The 16092-nt window shown below is 47.9% G+C and overlaps 1 protein-coding gene across 3 annotated transcripts in view; it reads left to right on the forward strand.

Annotated features, from left to right (window-relative positions):
- Nucleotides 1-16092, forward strand: part of LOC147099556 (uncharacterized) — a 115097-nt gene that overhangs the window by 56660 nt on the left and 42345 nt on the right. For all 3 annotated transcript variants that reach the window (XM_085969800.1, XM_085969801.1, XM_085969802.1), the window contains exons 3-5: nt 519-666; nt 12559-12691; nt 15543-15659. In XM_085969800.1, the coding sequence (XP_085825926.1) occupies nt 519-666; nt 12559-12691; nt 15543-15659 (398 nt within the window). The remainder of the gene's footprint in view (nt 1-518; nt 667-12558; nt 12692-15542; nt 15660-16092) is intronic.

Below are 16092 nucleotides of genomic sequence, written 5' to 3' on the forward strand. Positions count from 1 at the left end.
GAGTTCTTTTTACTCACTGTGCTTTCCCCTAGACTTTCCTCTCCCTCTCCAATATCTACAGGGCATCATCTTCCCTTTTCTCTGCTCCCATTTTCCTTCGCCCGAGATAGGAGGCTTTGTCGCACGTGACCTGCTAAGATACCAGCGATTTTTGGTTAGTGTGACTATACTGGGTTCAATACATGCGAGAATGGGTGCCACATCTGATTATTGAGGATAAGAACCCCCACCCCCACACACACAAATCCACGAGTGACCTTCATTTAAAGTGATATCTCCATGGTGGTTCCAGCTGCTGTATAAACAATGTATAGTGTGAGCATACGTTAAAACATTGGGTCTTCTAAATTCTGCAATGACTCTGAAAATCAAATGACCAGCCTGCAAGCAAGCATATTCCTCAAGTGGGATGATGGAAGCGTGTCCCGTAGAGCAAGTCGTCTGCACTTGGACCTGTGTGCTGATTTTAATATTCTTCCATTGTCTTTCCCCCCCCCCCCCCCCCCCCTCCCCCCCAGGTGTGTACCAGCTGCGAAGACAACGCTGTGTCCTCCAGCTTCTGTGTCGAATGCGCGGAGTGGCTGTGCGATGCCTGCGTAGAGGCTCACCAGAGAGTGAAATTCACAAAGGACCACACCATGAGCAAGAAAAATCCAGGGCTCACGGGTACAAATTTTTCAAACTTTGTGTGTGTGTGTGTGTGCGCACGTGACCTGACTTAAGTAAGCCAGCCTATAGAGTCATAAATCCAACTCCCCTTGTTGGAACGGATTCTTTTACCCTCAGTCTGGTTCAGTAAACACTGAGTCGAACAACTGGAGAATTCAAACGATTTATTATCCGCGGAGTCTTACTCTGATATATCGACACCGACTCCTGCAAGAGTCTGCGAATCCAACAGAGCAAGCAGTTTGTCCTACAGTGTGTTACATTATTATACTTGCATTTGAGAAGACATTAACACATCGTACAGTCTGCACCAATCCCGAGCTGTGCACGTATACAGTTAATTTGACTTCCTGGCCTGGCAGTTTGAAATAAAGAAGTCACATTTTACTGAATGGGTTACAGTTAAGTAAATATCCTGGTAATGGGTTCCTGATCACCTAAACATTATGGTAATGCGTTTGCAATCACGGTAATGTGTTTTCTGATCGCCTATTGTCTGTATAACTTCTGCACTCTGCCTTACATTGTTTCTAACAGCAAGGTGTAACATTGTGGGCGCCAGCCATATTAGCAGCCAAAGATCAGTTTAGCCTTTTTATTTTACTTCTTGCTGCCTTCACAGTTTCTTGTTTCTATTTCCTTGACCTTGGTATTCTCATTCCCTCCTTTTATCATTCTATGATAACCAACCGTTATTCGGTTACGTCTATTTTATTCAGTCGATCAAATTCTTCATTGTCATCGTACTTTACTTCCTTCATTTCACATTCATTGGTCAGTCTTACCATTAACATCTTTGGGCTACCTATTTTCTCCAAAGCTAGCTGCATTCTTCCTAGCACACATTTCATGATTGCTAGTCCAATAAAAATACAGGCGATTGCAACTACTAGGTACATTGCCATATTTACCAACCAGTCATACCATCCTCCAAATCCCCAATCTCCCCAGTTACTTGCTTCCTTCATATTATCCATTTGTTCCCTTATCTTAGTGATAAAGCGGGTGATGTTCTCTGTCTGGTCTCGGACTCCCATAAGGCATTTACCTTTTACTATTGCACAGACACCACCTTCTCGGGCCAGCAGGTAGTCTAGGGCATATCTGTTTTGCATAGTGAATAACCTGAGTTCCGACAATTCTTTAGTGACTGCGTCGAGGGCCCCCATGGTAGCATTACCCAGGATGGTGAGGCCACAGATAAGGTAGTTCCGGTTATTGGCGGCCAGATAGGCTCCAGTATAGCCTATAGAGAACAGGCCAGCAAATCCATATCCTATAGAGGTTCCGTGTCCTCCTAGGGATTCAGGATCTTTCCACTTGGAGCAAAACTCTTTCGAGGCTGCCCTGACTACTATTTTTCGGTGGGATGTCCATTGAGAGGGGCAGGGTACTGTGGTAGGGGTTAAGGTAGCGATGGCTACCGTCTGGGGAGCGGTATCTATTACCATGTAATTAGTAGCTCTTCCTTGGCTCAAGAAAAAGTAGCCTGGTTTGGTATATATCACGGATATGTGTTTCTGCCTTGTGCTTAAATGGCTCGGGGGAAGGAAATAGTCAAAACCTTGGATCTCACGAGTATCAGTAGGCTGGGTATTAGCTATTTTTACTAGCATAAAGGTTTCTCCCCCTACCTTCAGAGTTGTCCCATCCCCTTCTCCACATAAAACTTGTACTCCTTCGGTTATTGACACACATACGGATTGCTCACATGTGCGGCTACCGGTGTCTGGTCCTACCGTACACTGATGGTGGAGGCAGCATGTCACCAAGCAGGTGTAGTTCTGCTTAACCCATACTGACCTACAACCATAGCCCGTCCCATTCCAACAATTCTCATAGCCACCAGGGTTCCTGCTTAGTTTCAGGCAATTGGCGGGCGGGGTTAAGGTATAGGGTATTGTTATATTGGTTGTGGGAGGGAGAAGGTGAGCATCTAAAAGAAAGTCCGGGGGAACAATAACTGGGGTTGGGGCAAACACCCCCTCAACAGATATCAGGGGCGGATAACAAACAATTGACTCTGGTGAGTATAGGGCTGCGTGAGTCTGGAGGAATAGGTTGCCCGTCGGGGTTTCTTCAGGGAAAGTGTGTTGGAGATCTCGTTCATGTCTCTTTGTGAGGATACCTTCTACCCTCGAATAGTCGAAGCTGCTCATAGGGGGCAGTCCATTTCTTTTCTTTTCTTTTCCTGGTTGGACTTTGGATAACACCTTTGTCCTTTGGTATCGGTAGTTCGGTTGCATGGTCCTGCAGTAACAGACTTGGTCACCTGGCGTCGACAGACGTAATCAAATTTACACTTGGTCCAATGGCATGGCAATGTTCCTGTGTGTATGTATCTCAGCATTAGCGAGCGGTGGGGCTGTCTAATAAGCCCAATGTAGGTGTCCCAGTTGATCACGTTCCATTTCCCGAACCCGCCTGGGTTATCATCATTGCACCGAAGCACGTCTCCGTGGCATAGGTGGTGTACCCGCTTGGGCTGGTTCCGCCGGCATGTCCTCCTTCTGGGCTGTCGAGTTATTCCAAGGGTGATCAGGACACTGATAGAGAGGATCCACAGCGACGTCTGCATGGCTGGTCGGCGCGGCACGTCTGTTTAGGGAGAGATTTCTTGGAAGCAAGAGAGGTTAGCATTCTTTAAGTTTCAGGCATAGCATTACTGACAATTTTACAGTGGCGGAGGTGAACCCAAGCACTCTTTCCCTCTACTTTGGCAGCAGTTGGGGTGGTGAGTAGGACTTGATAGGGTCCTTCCCAACGAGGTTCCAATCCTTTTCGCGTCCAATTCTTGATTAATACATACGCTCCAGGCTCGACCTGGGACGGACTGACTATAGGAGGGAGGTCGATGTAAGCAGCGCGTACCCGGGAGTGCAAACTTTTCAATGCCCTGGTTAACGACAAAATATAGTTAGTCATTTCTGCCGTCATGTGGTGAAAGTGGACAGTCTTTGGGACTTCCTGGTTCCACGGGGTTTTGAGAGGTCTGCCATATATGATTTCAGCAGGGCTTAATCTTGCTGCACCAGCCGAGGTAGTGCGTATTTGGAACAAGGCCACGGGGAGTAATTTGAGCCATGTAGTTACCGTCTCGGCCTGTAATTTGGCAAGTTTATTTTTCAAGGTCTGATTAGCCCGCGCGACCAGTCCGGCGGCCTGTGGCCTGTAAGCACAATGTAGCTGCTGTTGGATGCCCATTTGAGTGCAGAACTCCTTGGTTACCTGACCCACGAAGTGAGGGCCGTTGTCTGAACTTAATCGGTTTGGAATTCCGTACCTGGGAATAATTTCTCTCATTAAAACTTTTGCAACAGTGGAGGCTTTGTTATCCGTAGTCGGGTAGGCCTCAATCCACTTACTAAATACATCAACAATAACCAGTACATATTTATAACACTGACACCTTTCTAATTCAATGTAGTCCATCTGGAGGGTCTCAAAGGGACCCGTGGGTAACGGCGTCTTACCCATTTCACAAGGTATGCCTTTTCCCGGGTTATGCTGCTGACAAATGAGGCAGCGACTGCTAATATCTTGAGCCAGAGCTTGTAATCTAGGATGCCACCATGTAGCTAATAACGTCTCACTAGTTGCTCTGGCACCACAATGAGTTGCAAAGTGTATACATTCAATAACCCATAATGCTAGCTCATCTGACATACAAGTTTGCTCGGCAGGGGTGACCCATAATTTAGACACACAATCATATGTACAACCGAGCTGTTTCCACAGTCCCTTATCACGGTCAGGAGTGTCCTCCTGTAACTTAATGACGTCTTGGATGGTTGGCATTGGCTTTTCCGAGGGAGACTTGCTTTTATTTGAGCTTTTAGTCTGGCTCATCATTCTAGGCACAACCACTCGTTGTTCCTGGGACGCTTCCCTCGCTCCCTGGTCAGCGCATCTATTCCCTATATCTACAGGGGTCTGTCCTGCTGTGTGTGCGGAGCACTATATCACGGAGATCTGTTTTGGTAGCATGAGGGCTTGTAGCAAATCAGATACTAATTTCTGATGGGATATCTGTGTTCCTGCAGAGGTTAGGAACCCTCTGTTTTTCCATAATTGTCCGAAATCATGAACCACTCCGAAGGCATATCTCGAGTCTGTATAAACATTAACCTTTAAGTCCTTCCCTAAGATACAAGCTCGTATTAATGCGAACAGTTCTGCTTGTTGGGCGGAATACGGAAGTTCAAAGGCAGCCGACTCCAAAGTATTACTGTCCTGATCTACGATTGCATATCCAGAAAGTCTTTTCCCAAGGGGACTGACGGACGCACTTCCATCTACATACATGGTTGTGTCAGGACTCTGTATTGGGGCATCAGATAGATCCTCCCTGACAGAGGTATCTTCCTTGATTAAAAATAGACAATCATGTCCTGGGTCTGTTTGTTCGAGGGGTGGTTCTGTGAGAAAACATGCTGGGTTGATAGTAGTACAATGCTTCTTGATGCTTCTTAATTGAAATGCGCATAACAGGTCTCTGGCCATGAGATTGCAATCCAGCCCATCTGTGATTACGAATTGGTGTTTTACAGACTCATTTCGAAATGTTACTTCAACTGGTTCTGATATCGGGTACTGGCACACTTGTCCTTGGAATCCGGACAGGCTTTGTGTCTCCCCAGATTTAGGGAGATTGAGCTCTGATCGGACAGATGACATAGCAGCTCCGGTGTCTACCAGAAACGTATGTCGGCTCCCTTCAATCAGCAGGGATAGAACGGGCTCCTTGTCCGACTGGAACCCGTTCGCCACGAGGTTGGCTAGTCAGTACTGGGGAAACGGATTATTCTGGGAGAAGTCTGTATATCTTCCTCGTCCCCGATTTCCCTGCCAACCTCCCTGTTGTCCTTGCATGTGGCCCCCTCTTCCTTGTCTTCGGGAGGGACATTCCCTGCTCCAATGGCCTTGCTGGCCACAATTAAAACAGGTATCTGACCCTGCTTGCCTCCCTCCTCTTCCTCTATCGCCGAAATTTTGTCTTGGGGGAGCGTAGGGTGGGCCATAATTAGGGACGGTTGGTCCGTTGGGATGGCTGGTATCTCTGTACCCTTGTCTATCAACCCACCCTGGGACGCAGTACTGGGGCTCCGTCTGATATCCTATCACATCTTGGGTGGGCTTTGGCTCTTCCTTTTTATCACGTACTCAGTCTTGACCTTGACCTGGGGCTGACTCTCCTGACTCTTACTCTCTTTCCAATAATATTTCACTGCCCTGGCCATCTGGCTGGGACTATTCTCTGACCAGTCCATATTGTTAGTCTTAATTGCTTCAGACACCGAGGTTGGTAGACAATTTATCAGGATAGCACAGTATTGCGGCGAGTTTGCTCCGTTCCGGTAATTAGCATCTCCTGACTGACTCCGATATACCTCAGAGAATCTCTCTAGGAATTCCTCTGCTCCCTCGCCCTTTCGTGGTTTAGTATCCAACACCTTGGATATATCAATGGGTTTCTGCAGGGTGGTGGTTAAAGCAGTGAGTATGGCGCGTTCACGAGCAGCACTCTGTGCGTGTTGAGCCTCTAATGTGGCATGGTCCTCAAAGCCTAGGTTAACCAAAAACCTTGCGTGTTCGGCGGGAGTCAAGATCTGCTGTACTAACGCCCATAAGTCTCTTGATTCAGCATTATAGACGAGTGTAGTAGTCCGGAGGAATTCTACAAACAAGGTGGGGGATTTCTTCCTATCTGGCATCCCGGTTAAGATAGCCATTATCTCGTTAGGTTTCCAGGGGTAGAAGATACCTATGGTTCGGGGGTTATCGGCGGCCACTGGAATATTTGCGTTAAAGGCAGGGTTAGGCATTTGTCTCACCGGCAACTGCCGGGGTGTCGGTTTATGTCTGGCGGGTCTCTCGGTATCGGATTCTGATTCCAGGGATGACAAGTCGTCTCCTGAATCTCCACTGTCAATGTCACTATGGTCCCGGCACTCTAAAAGGGACCTTAAAGCCTTGAGGGTACTCTGGCTCTGACTCTCTAGTCTCTGACTTTGAATCATCTGCCTTTGATTTCTCCGTTTTCGTGACCTTGATGGACTGGGTTGGGGTGGGGAGGGTGGCGTCGGGGGCTGATTATTCTTAGTCCTGAGTCGGGTGTAAAAGGCAACAGGGTCGGTATACTGTGGACCCGGTTGTTGGTCTCCCATCTGGACCGGCGGGGGATTATTTACTTGAACCGTGACTGACGGCGGCGGGGAAACGGCACTGGCAGGTACTTGAGGTGTCGGCGCGGGGGTTTGTGCAGCTGGTGCGGGTGCCACCGGGGGATAGATGTTAACGTACCGGGGGGAGCGTGGGGAACAACCTGAGCCCTGTGATTCCATTCGTCCAAATCATCATCACCATCTCCCTCTGTCAAGGCAAGGCCAACCATTGGATTACGTAATCCACTCTTATCAGCCTTTCCAGGCTCGCTCGTGGTCTTTTCAGGCTCCTGTTTTGAGCGTTTCTCATGAGCGCATTCCTTTTTCAATACCTCTACTGATTTGACTACCCCTCCCCCTGTAAGTGCTATTCCTAATTTTAAGGCATTATCCTGCCAACTTGCTAACAAGGAAGTTTCTTTCAGTTCCTGACAGTACTGTCTCCATAGGGCAATTAGTTCTTTGGCAGTGGTGCCCCTGTTACTTTTCCAAATTAGTTCTTGAGCCTTTTTAGCGGCATCTAGATTCTTAGTTCCTCCTAGTGGCCATTGATCACTTCCTAATTTCTTATTCAATCCTCCCGACAACTGTCTGAGTTGCTTCGCTTTGTCAGGATGTTGTTCACAAAGGGTCTGTAAGGCGCTACCCGATTCAGTCGTGGTATCTAAACAGTTGCCCATCTTACTCCCCTTGTGAACTTTACACGTTTTAAACTTGTTCAGAGCCTAGGCAGGCCAAGTGAGATACGAGGTCGACGCGTTACCTGACACAAGTGCTTATTTCTAAGTTTACACAGTTCCTAGTTATTCCCTCAGTACGTATACTGACCCTCAGTGATATCCGATCACTGACCCTCAGCGATATCCGATCACTGACCCTCAGTGATATCTGATCACTGACCTAAACACCTATCCCTTCCAGTATTCGCCAGACTGACCTGGATCTCGGCGGGACACCACACGGGAGTTAGCGATTGGCCGACTCGTCGTCAGACTGGCGGAATCAGAGGAAAACCGAGGTAGTACAGGAAACTACTTACGTCGGGGGCCCATTTCCTCTCTCCACGTCCGAGACAATTCAACTCTTCGTTCGCAAACTCTCGGTGACTGTCCGTTGAGATCCCACTTCTGACACCAAATGTTAGAACGGATTCTTTTACCCTCAGTCTGGTTCAGTAAACACTGAGTCGAACAACTGGAGAATTCAAACGATTTATTATCCACGGAGTCTTACTCTGATATATCGACACCGACTCCTGCAAGAGTCTGCGAATCCAACAGAGCAAGCAGTTTGTCTTACAGTGTGTTACATTATTATACTTGCATTTGAGAAGACATTAACACATCGTACAGTCTGCACCAATCCCGAGCTGTGCACGTATACAGTTAATTTGATTTCCTGGCCTGGCAGTTTGAAATAAAGAAGTCACATTTTACTGAATGGGTTACAGTTAAGTAAATATCCTGGTAATGGGTTCCTGATCACCTAAACATTATGGTAATGCGTTTGCAATCACGGTAATGTGTTTTCTGATCGCCTATTGTCTGTATAACTTCTGCACTCTGCCTTACATTGTTTCTAACAGCAAGGTGTAACATTGTGGGCGCCAGCCATATTAGCAGCCAAAGATCAGTTTAGCCTTTTTATTTTACTTCTTGCTGCCTTCACAGTTTCTTGTTTCTATTTCCTTGACCTTGGTATTCTCACCCTCACCCCCTCCTGAAGGCTCTGACTCTTGCTGGGTTTATGTACAGGAAACTTTGTGCGATCCGGCACCCACGGGACTGAGCTGCTGCCGTTGCCTCAAAACTTCCGTACTCTCCAGAGTTAATGTTGAGAGATACGGAGATTCTTATCTCCGTATTTGACAACAAACACTTGCTTAGCAACAGCTTCTAAACACTCGGGTGTGTCCCTAAAGCACTGTAGCCGAAGCTGTTGCTATAGCTACAGACCTTGCACAGCTTGACTGTTCAAACAAAGCAAAAAAAACAAACAAAAAGAATAAAAAACGGCTGCTGAGTTTTGCCGGTGGCTCCAGATTGCCGGATAGCTCACCTCCGGATAGCACAAAGTTTCCTGTAGCTCTCATGGACCTCCCCCAAGCTGCTGTTTTTTCTGCCGTTGGTATGGACTGAGAATCTTGGCAGCCTATTCAGCCGTGCAGCTCTTCACAGCCAAGCCCAGTCCTATCCAGCAAGGGTCATTTTCTACAGTGAGCAGGAGCAGGAACCTCGGGTGACCTTTTTGCTCCTCTTTGACTCAGGGGCACTGAGCGTATAATTGAAGTGTCTCGGCTGATTTCAGGGCAAGTAATTGAATCTGGGATACTTTGACATATTACCACAGCATGTGATACAATACCCACTGAACCACCAGGGCATGGAATTCTGCTTGTTCCTTACGACAAGAAACAGATTAGGAGGTTAATATTTAACTCTTATTTTAAAGTAGAATCTCAATCTGAGTTACTAATTTCAAATATTTTAACTTTGGACTTTTAATTAATAGAATTAAAAAATAAAAGTTTAAAACCCTGAATTTAAAAAAAAAACTTGTTTAAAACCTCCAGTTTTAGGGTAAAAATCCCAGTTGATCTCCCTGCTTTTATCATATATACTCGATGGCCGCACTGCAGCAACTCGCCAAGGCTTCTTCGACAGCACCTCTCAAAGCCTCGACCTCCACCACCTAGCAGGACAAAAGCAGTAGGCGCGTGGGAACGCCATCGCCTCCATGTCACGCACCGTCCCGACCTGGACATACCTCGGCCGTTCCTTCATGGTCGCCAGGTCAAAATCCTGGAACTCCCTGTCTGACGACACTATGGCAGCACCTTCACCGCACGAACTGCAGCCGTTGGAAGAAAAGGGCCAACGTTCCCACTAAGCTGCACGCCCGCGTAGTTCTCCGCCGGTCCCGCGGGGGCCGCCGGCCTTTCTTGGTGTTAAGTTTCGTGCCTGCGCGGAACTGTGAACGGGGGCCGCACAGCAACCTTAAAGGAGCCGCGCACCCAAAAAGAATTACGGGGCGCATTGCTCACCGCCACCTTCTCGAGGGCAACTAGTGATGGGCAATAAATGCCGGCTTTGCCGGCGACGCCCACACACCGAGAACGAATTAAATAAAATGTTACAGGTTGAACGTTAGCTGTGTGCAGCAGCTAACCTATGCCATCTGGTGGAAGGGCTGACAATGAAGTGTAACATGTGACATTTTCAAACTGGCCATTTTGACTGTGAAAAGCATTCAGCAGTAGAATTCTAGATTATCTTGTTCCAAACTTCATGTTTGACTAATCTAATTGAATTTTTTGATTAAGTAACGGAGGATTGATGAAGGGAATGCAATGGATGTTGTCTACATGGATTTTAGGAAGGCGTTTGACAAAGTACCACATAGTACCACATAGAAGGCTGGTTAACAAAATTGAGGCTCATGGAATAGGTGGGTCAGTGGCCGCTGACCTTCTCGCTCAGTGTGCCCACTGGGGGCAAATCTTGTCAATCTCCTCCCAATCCAACTCCTCCCCGCCCCCCCCCCCCCCCCCCAGTGCTGACCCTGTGGACGCTGGCAGTGGGGCAGCCATCACCGACCCTCTCCGCATCTCCCTCCAGAATGTCCGTTCACTTGCGAACAAGGCCCTTGCCATCCATGAGCTTGTCGTGGATGATTGCATCGACATCATGGCCCTGACGGAAACTTGGTTGAGGGGTGATGACACCTTACCCTTAAATGACGCCTCCCCACCTGGCTATACCTTCCACCACTTGCCCCGCTCAGACCGCCGTGGTGACGGTGTGGCTCTCATCACCAAATCGCACCTTGGTCAGTCCCCCTACTCCTCCGGCACTTTCTCTTCCTTTGAGCATCTCACCTTATTCCACCCCTCTCACCTCTCATTTAAAATTCTTGTTCTCTACCGCCCACCCAAGTACCATAAGAATGTTATTACCGAGATATCTTCACTGCTCTCCTCCCTCAGCCTCTGCACCGAGCGACTTCTGTGATTTCAACCTCCATCTCAATTCATCATGCGCTCTCTCCTCTGAGTTCACTAGCCTCCCATCCTCCCTTAATCTCTCTCTCCATGTAAACTCCCCAACCCATATTCACGGCCACCCCCTCGACCTTGCCATCTCTCGTCGTGTCAATCGCAGATAAGGCCATCTCTGACCACTTCCTCGTATCGCTCTCCACCTTGAAATGAGATTCAAAATTCTCATCCTTGTTTTCAAATCCCTCCATGGCCTCGCCCCCTCCCTACCTCTATAATCTCCTCCAGCCCCACAACCCCCGAGATATCTGCGCTCCTCTAATTCTGCCCTCTTGAGCATCCCTGATTATAATCGCTCCACCATTGGTGGCCGTGCCTTCTGTTGGCTAGGCCTGAAGCTCTGGCGCTCCCTGCCTAAACCTCTCCGCCTCGCTACCTCTCTTTCCTCTTTCAAAGACGCTCCTTAAAACCTACCTCTTTGACCAAGCTCTTGGTCACCTGCCCCAATTTCTCCTTATGTGGCTCGGTGTCAAATTTTTTGTCTCTTAATACTCCTGTGAGGCACCTTGGGACATTTTACGACATTAAAGGCACGATCAAAATACAAGTTGCTGTTGTAAGAACCTAAGAATTAGGAGCAGGAGTAGGCCTCGAGCCTGCTCCGCCATTCAGTAAAATCATGGCTGATCTTCGACCTCAACTCCACTTTCCCGATCTCCCTTGATCCCCAAGAGTCCAAAAATCTATCGCTTGCGACCTTGAATATACTCAACGACTGAGCATCCGCTGTCCCCTGGGGTAGAGAATTCCAACCCTCTGAGTGAAGAAACTTCTCCTTATCTCCGTTCTAAATGGCCGACCTGAGTGTGCGCGTCTGTGTTCAAGGAGCTGGAATGGTACCAGCCAGTCCTATGAAGCTGCTGTTTAACTTCTTTGGGATTGTAGTGTTAAGCTTGGTGAGTCGGAAAGAGATTTCCCCCCCCCCCCCCCAAGTTTCTTTCCTCCTCATCTTTCGAAACCACCGAGTCCTGTTGGGATACAGTTCCACAGGAGCCCTCCCGTATCTTGCCTAAATTCCTTGTGCGGGAGCTGAGACGGTGAATGCTGGCAGAATATTAAAACATGAGGCATCGCCGCCGGGTGGCTCCATCCTTTTGCCACCAGATAGCCAACCCGGTCACTGAAAAATTAGGGAAAGGAAATACGTCTGTAAACCTGCTGGGGCACAGCCGACTCTGATCGAACCAACCACTTCCTAGTTAAGTGTGCCCCCTTGGTGTGTCGCACAGCAACATGTTAATGTCTTGCTGAATCCAGGCATGTTCATCTCCTGTACAGTGTAAGTCGACCCAGTGACATCGCTGCAGAGCGGAAGCGCATCATTTTTTGTAATCCAATCGGGTGTTGGCAGTTTCATAGCGCTCTTCAGCTGTCGAACCTTGTGCCCTCAGTATCTCGAATAATGGCATTTTGGTTTGGTGACTGGTTTAGGTTTAACTAACCAGCCAATCGGTTGAAGAGCTAGTTTTTGCATTAAACACCGTGGTGCTACAATTGAAGCATTTGTGAGTTTAAAATGTTCAGTTGGTCAGAAAAGGAAAGCGCTTGCAATTATTTATAGAGCTCGGCAATCGATGGTGTTCACTTCTGATTGGGGAGGCCATCTTCAGTAATGTGGGATGGAGAATTTGTTTTGTCGTGCTCTGATTCTCGCTCTCATCCACCTAGTTGATGGGAGGACCAACTGCGAACGGCCGATCTTCTGCTCCATTCACAGACAGGAGACCCTGAAGCTGTTCTGTGAGACCTGCGACACGCTCACCTGCCGAGACTGCCAGCTGCTCACGCACAAAGATCACAGGTATGGGGGGGACTTGCTTCCGTTCACAACCATTCTTGCTCCCTACACTCGCCTCCTGCTTCTGCACATGAAGGCACATTGCAGAACTTTGTGATCATTGTTCTTGGTTACTTGTGATTTGTGCACAGTTGAAAATAGACCGTGCCCAGATGTCTGCCTATCTTCCCCCCCCTCCTGTTGGAATATCTAATTTCTTCAGCTGAATAAGCACTGATTAATCCCTTCAGTTGTTTGTGAGATATTGCACATGCTATGAGGGAGAAATAAACCAAATGCACGCACAATAGATACTGATTGTTTGTCGGAGACCCGCTGTTTTGGCTGTCCTTCCCTCCAAAGATATTCCAGGGGTATCGCTACCAGAAAGGAGCTACATTCATCCGTTTGTTTTAATAGAGCCACAATTTTAGACTGCCACTTTGGAGCTCCCTGGACCTTGGGGGGGAAAGTACAGTCCGTGACGCAGGTGGCGCTGAAGGACAGGGACCGGAAATACCACTTTATTGGCGAAGCATAGTTCTGCACGTCAGCGCATTCACGACGGGAGGAGGTCAACTAGATTGATTCCTGGGATATGAGGGCTGTCCAATGAGGAGAGACTGAGTGCCTATATTCTCTGGAGTTTAGAAGAATGAGAGGTGATCTCATTGAAACATGTAAGATTCTGAGGGGGATTGACAGGGTAGACGCTGAGAGATAGTTTCCCCTGGCTGGAGTGTCTAGAACTAGGATAAGGGGTCGGCCATTTAGGACTGAGATGAGGAGGAGTTTCTTCACTCAGAGGGCGGTGAATCTTTGGAATTCTCTACCCCAGAGGGCTGTGGAGGCTCAGTCGTTGAGTACATTCAAGGCTGTGATCGATTTTGGACACTAGGGGAGTCAAGGGATATGGGGATCGAGCGGGAAAGTGGAGTTGAGGTCGAAGATCAGCCATGATCTTACTGAATGGCAGTGCAGGCTCAAGGGGCCGTATGGCCGACTCCTGCTCCTATTTTTTACGTTCTTATGAAATGAAGTTGATGACCATTGTTTCTTTTTTCGGTCCAAACCTGCACAAAATCTTTCTTTTAAACCCAGGGCTGCATCATTGCTGTGCAGACCATTGTCCTAGTATGCAATTGTTGCCACTGAATGGCACTGTTACGGATGCCTAATGTATTATTCACTGGCAGTCATCAGCGCTAAGCACAGAATGAGGTGCATTAGGTGTCAAATTAGTTAAGACATTTAAAAAAGGCAAACTTTAGATCAATGAGGGATGAACTGAAAGAAGTTAACTGGGAAGTGTTGCTGAGAGAGTCAGGATAAACAAACATCTTGAAAACTATAATGCTGAATGTGCAAGATAAATGTATTTAAGGAATAGCGTACTGAGCCTCAAGATGTGGAATGAGAAAGCGCTGAGGCTTTGGAATTCACGTCCTTGACTATCAAACTACGCCAACATTCAAGATTAGATTGGATAGGTGGAAGGAAAGATAAGGGAGAACCAGTGGATGTGGTGTATTTGGACTTTCAGAAGGCTTTCGATAAGGTCCCGCGTAAGAGATTAGTGTGTAAAGTTAAAGCACATGGGATTGGAGGTAAGGTACTGACTTGGATAGAGAACTGGTTGGCAGACAGGAAGCAAAGAGTTGGAATAAACGGGTCTTTTTCCGAGTGGCAGGCAGTGACTAGTGGGGTACCGCAGGGATCGGTGCTAGGACCCCAGTTATTCACAATATATATTAATGATCTAGACGAGGGAACTAGATGTAATATCTCCAAGTTTGCAGACGACACAAAGCTGGGTGGGCGTGTGTGCTGTGAGGAGGATGCCGAGAAACTCCAGTATGATTTGGACAGGTTGGGTGATTGGGCAGTTGCATGGCAGATGCAGTATAATGTGGATAAATGCGAGGTTATCCACTTTGGTGGCAAAAACAGGAAGGCAGATTATTATCTGAACGGCAATAGATTGGGAGAAGGGGAAGTGCAACGAGACCTGGGTGTCTTGTGCACCAGTCGCTGAAGGTAAGCATGCAGGTGCAGCAGGCGGTTAAGAAGGCAAATGGTATGTTGGCCTTCGTAGCGAGAGGGTTCTAATACAGGAGCAAGGATGTCTTGCTGCAGTTGTACAGGGCCTTGGTGAGACCACACCTTGAGTATTGTGTGCAGTTTTGGTCATCTTATCTGAGGAAGGATGTTCTTGCCATGGAGGGAGTGCAGCGAAGATTCACCAGACTGATACCTGGGATGGCAGGAATGACGTATGAGGAGAGATTGGGTCGATTGGGCTTATATTCGCTAGAGTTTAGAAGAATGAGAGGGGATCTCATTGAAACTTATAAAATTCTAACAGGACTAGACAGACTAGATGCAGGAAGGATGTTCCCGATGGCAGGGGAGTCCAGAACCAGGGGTCACAGTCTAAAGATGAGGAGTAAGTCATTTAGGACAGAGATGAGGAATTTCTTCACCCAGAGAGTGGTGAACCTGTGGAATTCTCTACCACAGAAGGCAGTTGAGGCCAATTCATTAAATATATTCAAGAAGGAGTTAGATATATTTCTTAAGGGTAAAGGGATCAAAGGATATGGGGAGAAAGCAGGGACAGGGTACTGAATTTGGATGATCAGCCATGATCTCATTAAATGGCGGAGCAGGCTCGAGGGGCCGAATGGCCTACTCCTGCTCCTATCTTCTAGGTTTCTATGTGTATTTGTATGTATCTATATGCAAGAGTAGGGATTTAACCTTCAGTAAGCAGTTAGAATATGTATGAGCAGAGGGAGGCTTTTGGTTCTCTTCAGCGAGCAGTGCACAAAATTACATTCACAAGATACGACGTCGAAACCTCCTTGTGTTCCAGGTACCAGTTTCTAGAGGAAGCCATTAAGAACCAGAAAATGACACTGGAAAACCTGGTGAAGAGGCTGACGGAGAAGAAAACCCAGCTGCAAGTGACCACCAAGCAAGTCCGCACCAGGTACGTTGCCCCGTTGGAGCTGGAGGAGCGCTGTCACCAAGCAGTGCTGTTACCTCAGGTGCCTGATTGGGAGGCACACGCCTGCTTTAATTGGGGAGTCCCGACATTAAACAGCACCACTGAGGAAAGGAGCAGCGATCAGCGTGGCTCGCGACCCACAAAGGTTCATTATAGCTGCCATTCCAGACCTTATGTCAAACGAGCAATGGCGGACAGGTAAAGACCCGCTGGCCAATGTTCCCATTAGGCCGGGCAGCAACCGGGAACTCTCACGCAGGCCGCTCAGTGGCTTTATACTTGGGGGGGAAAAAAACCGCGGTAATTTGAATGGGCCGCGTACCCAAAAAAAAAAAATCAGCGGGTCCATCCAGCCTGCCCCACACGATTGGTGACACCTTGTGTATCACAGTATACACTCCCCACCCCACCCGAA

This window comes from Somniosus microcephalus, chromosome 28 (genome assembly GCF_052327205.1).
Source record: "Somniosus microcephalus isolate GS21.2 chromosome 28, FLI_Smic_1.0, whole genome shotgun sequence".
In the NCBI taxonomy this organism is placed as follows: domain Eukaryota; kingdom Metazoa; phylum Chordata; class Chondrichthyes; order Squaliformes; family Somniosidae; genus Somniosus; species Somniosus microcephalus.